Here is a 9,102-nt window from a genome sequence, read left to right on the forward strand (position 1 = left end):
CCTGGAAGTCCTTGGTGTCCTTGTGTTTTATACTTCTCCCTCCCCCCCCCCCCCCCTTCCCACGCCTCCGCCCCCCAAGCCCTCTCCCTTCCACACATCTACCTGCTCTCAAATGTTGTGTTTGTGTGCTTCCCCTTCTCTTCCCATCTTGTTTTTCCGCTCCCTCTTTTTATATATTTTGTTTGTCTGGTTGATTTGTTTGTGAAGTAAATGTTAGCTCTTTCACGAGCCTCGATTCAGTACACAAAAAAAAAAAAAAAAAAAAGGGTAGAAAACAAATTCTAGAGTGTTGAAAGTTCCCAATAGTACAGTGAGCTACATTAGGAAATGCAAAGAATATGGAACTACCCAGACTCTTCCTAGATCTGGCCGTCTGAGCAACCGGGCAAAAAGGACTTTGATCATGGAGGTGACCAAGAACCCAATGACAATTCTTATAGAACTAGAGTTCCTTGGCTGAGATGGGAGAACTTGCCAGAAGGACAACATTCTCTGCAGCACTTCACAAATCTAGGCTTTATGGGAGAGTTTCTTGACGGAGGCCACTCCTGAGAAAAAGGCACATTACAGTACGTTTGGAGTTTACAAAAAGGCACGTGGAAGACTGAGGGCATGAGCCAATAGATTCTGTGGTCTGATGAGATGAAAATTTAGCTCTTTGGCCTGATTGCAAAGTGCTATTTCTGGGGGAAACCGAGCACAGCTCATCACCCATCTAACACCATCCCTACCGTGAAGCATAGTGGTGGCAGCATCATGCCAAGGAGATGCTTTTCAGTGGCAGGGACTGGGAGACTCGTAAGGATAGGGGGAACAATTATAATATATAAAATAAATAACCACCTTTAGAGGTCATTTGAGGGAGAGCAATTTAGAGGGAACAATTAATGGAGCCAAATACATGCAAATCCTTGAGGAGAACCTGCTTCTGAGTGAAAAATACCTTAGACTGTGGCAAAGATTTACGTTCCAACAGGACAATAATTCCAAGTATACAGGCAAAGAACACTGGAAAGGCTTCAGAACAAGAACTTGAAAGTCCTTGAATGGCCCAGCCAAAGCCCAGACTTGAATCTGTGGAAAGACTTGAAGATTGCTGTTCACCGACGCTCCCCATGCAACTTGACAGAGCTTGAGCAGATCTGCAAGGAAAAATGGGAGAACCCCTGCCCCCCCCCCCAAGTACAGATGTGCAAAACTGATATAGACATACGCAAGAAGACTCAAAGCTGTACTTACTGCCAAAGGTGCTTCTACGAAGTATTGACTCAGGGGGTTGAATACTTATGTAAATTGGATATTTCTGTATTTCATTTTCAATTGATTTGTAAAAGATTATAGAAGAAAAATTCCACTCTGACATTATGGGGTATTATGTGTAGATCAGTGACAAAAAAACTCAATTTCATCCATTTTAAATTTAGACTGTAACACAATAAAATGTGAAAAAAGTCAAGGGGTGTGAACACTTTCAGAAGGCACTGTATGAGGATTGGCTATTATTATCGTTTTTTTATGTTGATCACACATTTCCCCCCTTTTTATATTTATTTTTGTGCACTCATCTTAGGGAATTTGACTTATAGTTGGATATAAAACTCGCGTTAACCTAATCTGTAATTTAACTACAATGGAGCAAACATGGATGTCACTGAAACTATAAAATTGACATGCAGCAGAAATAGTGGTGACAGCTGCTATTACTAGTCATCTTCCTTTATCTTATGATGTGGACTATGAAATGTTGTAATCAATAAAAAATTTCTTTTAAAAAAATGACAAATTAGAAAGTGCAGTTGCAAGACTGTGCCGCAGCACATTGCCCACAAAAGGTGGGCTAAGAAATATACTCCCGCTAGTTGTAATAGTGAATCTACGGTATATATTATGTTTGTCTCTTGTATGCAATATGTGGCTAGGTTGTGTTGTGCAGCTCATGCAGTGCCCCCTGTAGGATAGAGCTTTCAACAACATACTATCCATTTTTTATACCTCAATAGCAGGACTCAATGATTTTAGAATTTGTGCAAACAAGTGTCAAGAAATTATATTCATGGAAACATTGTGCATTGTGTGTCACATATTCATTTGTACAATCGTGTTCAGATCCAGATATGAAAAACACTCTTATCCCTCACAAAATAATAACAACATCTGGATATGCATCCCATGAGTTGCATCCCACGTCAACTACAGAAAATGGTGAAGAAATGGAGAACAGAAAAATTTATAAAGGGTTGGCTATGAAAACTTACATTGTAAATTCGTTTGACATTGGCAAAAACGTAGAATTGTGCAATATTTGAAAAGTTATACCGATGACCTTACAGTGTCCTCTCTTGTTGAGAAGATGCTCCTTGAAAGTAACAAGTTTTCTTCATAATTTTTTTGCTCAAAAGCAGTGAAGCATTGCCACGTTTCTGACAGCCTGCAACTAGTGTGCATCTTCAATTAGATCCGGTAAATAGGCCTTGGACTGAGCCCAGCGGCACATTCCGCAAGATGCTTGACCGTGGCACTCTGGTCTGCTCCTCCCGCCTTCCTGCTGAGCTAATTATGACACCTAACGGACTGGCTGAAATACTTTAATTACTGTTAAATGTCAAGATTGTCAAGCATGCACACAAACAGCCTCTTTGGCCGCCGATGCAACATTGCAGCCATATGGAAGTCTCTCCAATGACAGTACATCACTGCAATGATTCACAGCCATTTTAACACAACAAGTGAAATGACCTGTCACTGGAGGAAGCTGATGAATTGGCATTTCAATAATAACCAGACTGACAACGCTTACACACTAATATAATATTTTCAAAAACAGCATATCGATGAATTTCCTGTTCACACAATTGTGAAAAATTAAACCCAATTGAGGCCAACAAAAAAATTAAAAAATCTTAAAGCCAAGGAATGAAGATCAAACATCTCAAGGAGAACATGGGATCATTTCAGATTATCTTGAAGAGTTGGTTCCGTTTGCACAACTCAACGCTGTCCAAATGGGTGAATGCTGTGATTTATTAATGTTTGAAGCTACAGTCGTGGCCAAAAATATTGTCACTCTTGCACTTTTTTCAAATAATGCACCATTTCTTCCAGAAAGTTGTTGAAGTTAAAAAAATATTTTGGTATTCACATTTGTATTTCTTTGGTTTGCAGTGGAAAAAAAACAAAAAAGGTGAAAAAATTAATAAATCTTAGCTTATTCCACACAGAAATCCTAAAATGGCCCTGACAATATTATTGGCACCTTTTAGAAGTTGTTAAAAATAATTAGATTTCAAGCAGGTGATTCTCCTTTACTTTGGAATTGAACTCACCGGTGGTGAGTTCCAGCTGCCTGCGATATAAAAAAAAATCAATCATTCAACCAGTTTGAATGGAGAAAAGGAGTCATTCTGCTGTTTTGTGTCACTGTGTGTTTTGTTTCAATGAGCAAAGAGAAAATAAAGAAAACCAGAGAATTGTCTGAGGAGGTCAGACACAAGATTGTAGCCAACCATGGACAATCTCAAGGCTACAAGTCCATCTCCAGAGACCTTGATGTTCCTGTATCCACCATACGCAATGTTATCAGGAAGTTTAAGGCCCATGGCACTGCAGCCAGCCTCCCAGGACGTGGTCGCAAGGGAAAACTTGATCAAAGATTGCAGCGAAGGATTGTTCAACTGTGGAGAAAGCACCTCAATCAACTGCCAAACAGATTCAAGCTGACCTACAGACACAAGATACGACAGTTTCAACTCACAACATCCGTCGCCAGCTCAATGAAAGGGGGTTCTATCGTAGGAGACCCAGGAGGACCCCACTGCTGAGAAAGGCTGACTGGAGCTTGCCAAAACACACCTGAACAAGCTTTCTGGGAGAATGTCCTGTGGAATGAGACCAAATTAGAGCTTTTTGGTAAAGCACATCATCCATGTTTACAGAAGACAAAATGAAGCCTTCAAAGAAAAGAACACCTTCCCTACAGTCAAACATGGAGGAGGTTCAGTGATATTTTGGGGTTGCTGTGCTACCTCTGGCACAGGGCGCTTTGAATGTGTGCATGGCATCATGAAATTAGGAGATTACCAAGGCATTTTGGAGCGCAATGTTCAACGTTTAACCTGAGCCTCGTCCTGGAGGTGGGGTTACTATCTTTATCAAAAACTCTCTTCTTCACTTTCCCTGCACTGCCCTCTCTCCACCACACCCCCAGGAGTACCTCTGGCTACGGCTTCCCCTTCGCTCCCACCTTTTGTTCATATGTGTGTTGTACCGTCAACAAAACAGTGATGACTCCATCTACATCTCACTGTCTGACAACATGGACCAACTTCTATCCACTCATCCCAAATCTCTCTTCCTCCTATGTGGTAACTTCAACTGTCATCATGCCAGCTGGCTGGGTGTGGGTACCTCTCACACCAGTCATGGCACCTCAGCAAAGGACTTCTGCAACTCATTGGGACCGACACAATCTGTCAATTTCCCAACTCGGATCTCAGTCATTGGTACATCATCTCTTCTTGACTTGGCTATGACAAACTTCCCTGCAAATGTCTGCTGCTCCTCTTCTGCTCCAATCGGTTCTTCTGATCATGTGCTTGTTAAAGTGGACATCTCTCTGGCCATTCTCAGAGAGCCTCCTCAGCATCGACGAGTCTGACATTTCACTCAGGCTGACTGGCATGGTCTGCAAGCAGCCATCAATCATCTGCACTGGTCTGACATCAACTCATCCTGGGAATTCTTCCAAGGTAAATTACTCTCTCTCATGCACAGATTTATCCCATCTCGTCTTCAGTTGTCATAGCCTTCCTCCCATACATGCTACACTGAATCTTGTGGTGAGGCAGTTGCCCTGAAACAACTTGCCTTCTCCTCATGGAAGGCAAATCCAACGGAAGGCAATCTCCGTTCCTTTCGCAAAGCTCAGAACCACTGTGTGTCTACCCTCAAGAGAGCAAAGAAACAATATCTCTCTAACCTCAAGAATGAACTCTCAAACCTGTCTCCCTCCTCCAAATCCTGGTGGCGTCTGGTCAAATCTGTTTCTGGTGTTTGTTCCACCTCCATCGCCTCCCTTACCTCAAACTGCTACACAGTTAACTCCGCACATGAAAAAGCCGAATGCCTCAAATCTGTGTTTGCCTCAACTCTGTGTTTGCCTCAACATCTTGTGTCCCAAACCCGTCTCTCTCTGTACCCACCTTACCCAGTCGTACAGAGCTGCTCCTGGACTCTGTGTCCTTCTCTCCTGACCAGGTGGAGATGTTTCTGTCAAACCTCGACTCTGATTCTGCAACTGGACCAGACGGCATCAGCCCACGGGTCCTAAAATCCTGCTCTGCCGCTCTTTCACACCCTCTCTCTGTTCTTTTCACCCTCTCTTTTGCTCAAGGCCATCTGCCATCAGCATGGAAATCAGCCAACATTACTGCTTTACATAAGAAAGGTGCAAAAAACAGATCCTTACAACTACAGACCAATCAGCCTGCTCCCAATTATCAGCAAAGTCATGAAATCCATCATTGCTTCAGATATCAAATACGACCTCTTCTCCAATAGCTTGATCTCTGATCATCAATTTGGATTCAGACCAGGTCAGTCTACTCTGGACATGTTGCCTCTGCTGTCTCAACAATGGATGGAGGTCCTCAATGCCAAACAGGAAATCAGAGCTGTCTCCCTTGACATATCTCGTGCCTTCGATACGGTCTGGCACCCCGCCCTGCTCACCAACCTCTCCTCGTATGGTATCCATGGAAACCTCCACACATGGCCTGCAGACATCCTTTCTGGTCACAGTCAACGTGTGGCCCTGAATGGAATTCTCTCTTCTCCACTTCCTGTTCAGACTGGAGTTCCTCAAGGCAGTGTTCTGGGCCCTCGGCTTTTTTTGGTCTTCATTAATGATGTCTCCGACTCTGGAAAATCGTCTCTATCTCTTTGCTGATGACTCCACCCTCTGCTGCTCCATATCTCAACCCTTACATCAGCAGGTGATAGCCTCCTCACTCGCTGCGGACCTGGACAAAATCACAGACTGGTCAAACAAGTGGAACATGTCTTTCAATCCTGACAAATCTCACACTCTTACTATGTCTCCCCAAAAAGACTGACTGGACAACCCGCCCATCTACTTTTTCAACAATCCTCTCCAAGAAGTTCTGTCACTCAAGCTTTTGGGTCTCACTATCTGCCATGATCTTTCCTGGGAAAACCACATTTCCAAGCTGACCTCCAAAGCCAGTTGCCGACTGTGCATCCTACGTCATGCGAAGTCCTTCCTTGGCACACCTGAGCTCCTCACCACAAACAAGGCATTCATCGGCAGCTCAATGGAATACTGCTCTCTCCTCTGGGCTGGTGCTCCTGCCTCACACCTAGCTCTGCTTCATGCTGTTGAAACCAAAGCTTTCAGGATCATTGGAATATCCAGTGATGAAGCCGACTCTGAGGGCCTTTCACTCGCTCACCGCAGGCAAGTTGGTGGTCTTTCTGTCTTCTACCGACTCTTCTCAGGCCTAGCTCCCCCAGCTCTGTCTGTGCTCTGTCCCCCAAATATTCCTGCAGGACGCACAAGATCTGCCAGCAACATTCTTCTGGTGAAACTGCCAAAATCAAGACTCTCTGCTCACCTTCACTCTTTCATTCCTCTTTTCTCCCACCTTTGAAACAAACTCCCTCGCTCTCTTCAATCCCACTCCTCCCTCCAGGTCTTTAAAACAGATGTTCACCACCATCTCTTGTCTTCCCCCATCCAAAACCTTGATCTTTTTTACTCCCATTAATTCACCCCAGATCCACTTTTTTGAAATACCGACTTTTTCCTGGAAGTCCTAGTCATATCCATTTGTTTTTACCTCTCCCACCCTCCCATTCCCCTGCCCCCTCCCACCAAGACTTCCTCCTCCCACAGATCTCCCGATGTCCCTGTTCTCTATTTTTGTACTTGTGTGCTTCCCTCTCTCTCCAAATCTTGCCTCACACTCTCTTTATTATATGTTTTATGTGTCCGTTTATGTTTTTTTGTGATTAATGTTCGCTCTTACACGAGCCTCGATGATGTATACAAACTAGAGCTTCCAGGGAAGCAGAACTCAACTGAACTGACTACCTTGTGTGGTAAGAGTCTCACACACCAAGTTTGATCAAAATCCATAAATATTTGTGGACGTTGAAGTCTTAATGTCGTTTTGGAGCTGAAAACAATATGGCGGCCCATGGTGGCTATTTTGTGACGGATCGGGTTGGAATGTAATACCAACCTGGTCCTTGGGGTAAGGATGCTGCATATCAAGTTTGATCAGAATCGGTTGATATTTGTGGACGCTGGAGTGTTAACGTCGAAAAGTTAATGGACGACAGACGACAGACGACGGACGCCGCAGGGTTCAGTATGTGATGAACTCAACTGTACGGTAGGTAGTCCAGTTAGTCCAGTTGAGTTAAAAACAAAACAAAACAACAACAAAAAAGCCTAGTTTCGGAAAGCTGGGTCTCCGTCGAAGGTCATGGGTCTTGCAGCAGGACAAAGACCCCAAACACCCTTCAAAAAGCACCCAGGAATGGTTGAAGACAAAACGATGGACTGTTCTGAAGTGGCCAGCAATGAGTCCAGATCTAAATCCCATTGAACACCTGTGGGGCGATCTGAAAACAGCAGTTGGGAGAAAGCATCCTTCAAATCTGGGAGAACTGGAGCAGTTTGCACAAGAAGAGTGGGGCAAACTAGCAGTAGAGAGGTGTAGATTCAAACAAAAAATATATATTTCACACACACCAATGGATGCAAAAATCTGGTATAATCTCTCTTGCGGCCCCAGAATCAAACAAAATATATATATTTCACACACACCAATAGATGCAAAAATCGGGTATAATCTCTCTTGCAGCCCCAGAATCAAACTAAAAATATATATATTTCACACACACCAATAGATGCAAAAATCGGGTATAAACTCTCTTGCAGCCCCAGAATCAAACTAAAAATATATATTTATAACGACCCTCTCAGCTCATAGAGCTCCCACTCCCACCACCATCCCCCTCCTCCCAAACATGATTAATAGTAACTATCACCATTTTTAACCTACCCTATGCATTAATAAGCCCTCGATATGAGCTTCCCATCAGAGTTAAGAAGCACCGAGGTTTGGATAGAACACGCCCATTTACAAACATTCGGCCTTTCATGGGCCAATATCATCACAAGTTTTTGCAATGCGGACACAGCAAGATGTCAACTTTTTGGACGAGTCGATCAGAAAGTTCTCCAACCGTTTCATTATGCCGAGGCACATCCCTTCCACGGAGGTACGTTTTACAAGTATTTTGGTTTTTTTTGAAGTTTTTTTTACTTGTTCCTTGCTGCACTCCTTATCTGGCAGGCATGAAATGTGTCCATGGCCTCCCTGATTGACTTCGTTTCTAAGGGTTTCTGTTCATGCGCACTGAGCAATCTGTGGCAGATTAAGCCATTTTGAAAGAGATGTAACTTTATTGCTTAACCCCGCATTGTGCTTTGTGGGCGCAGGGTAAAAAAAAAGAACTTATCCTCCCTGTTTGTTGTCTTTTCACCTGTTTTTTTTGTTGTTGTTGCATCTGTCTCACCTGTATTGCCTTCTGCTGATAAAGGAGGCGGAGCTCTCGGGGAGAGGCGTCGCTTCGTGCGCCCAGCACGGCGTACATATCCAATTTCTTGCGAGTCATTCCTTTACCTGCTGGTCACACATTCACGTTGGGTCACATATTCACCTTTACAACACAATTCGCCAATTGAAAAGTTGTGCTATGACCTCTAGGGAACCAACTATGAGTGAAAAAAGGAATATGGAGGCTATACGGCAGGTTTTTTTCCCCCAAACTTGTCATTGAGTTTCTGTAATACTGCACTGCTTGAAGATTTGTGGACTTTATTGAACAAGAATGACCGCACTGTGGTCACAACCTGCGACAAAATCCAGCAATGGGCCGATTGGGAAACGTGCATTTAAAGCACTCTTAAAACATGAACAGCACGACTGGGAAACACACATTTAATGCGCTATTAAAGGATTAACTCGACACCTTTCATCCATGTCACCCTCTAACGGGGTTATATCAGAACGA

At 43.6% G+C, this 9,102-nt stretch overlaps 1 protein-coding gene across 6 annotated transcripts in view; it reads right to left on the bottom strand.

Annotated features, from left to right (window-relative positions):
* Positions 1-9,102, bottom strand: part of DNAJC24 (DnaJ heat shock protein family (Hsp40) member C24) — a 70,394-nt gene that overhangs the window by 58,134 nt on the left and 3,158 nt on the right. For 3 of the 6 annotated variants that reach the window (XM_078776608.1, XM_078776603.1, XM_078776602.1), the window contains exon 2: positions 8,605-8,711. In XM_078776608.1, the coding sequence (XP_078632734.1) occupies positions 8,605-8,703 (99 nt within the window). In that variant the 5' untranslated portion in view covers positions 8,704-8,711. Of the gene's footprint in view, positions 1-3,751; positions 3,876-8,604; positions 8,715-9,102 lie in introns of all 6 variants that reach the window. The other 3 variants (XM_078776606.1, XM_078776610.1, XR_013623231.1) reach the window with 2 other exon arrangements.

This window comes from Myxine glutinosa, chromosome 1, assembly GCF_964187855.1.
Source record: "Myxine glutinosa chromosome 1, kmMyxGlut1.1, whole genome shotgun sequence".
Taxonomy (NCBI): domain Eukaryota; kingdom Metazoa; phylum Chordata; class Myxini; order Myxiniformes; family Myxinidae; genus Myxine; species Myxine glutinosa.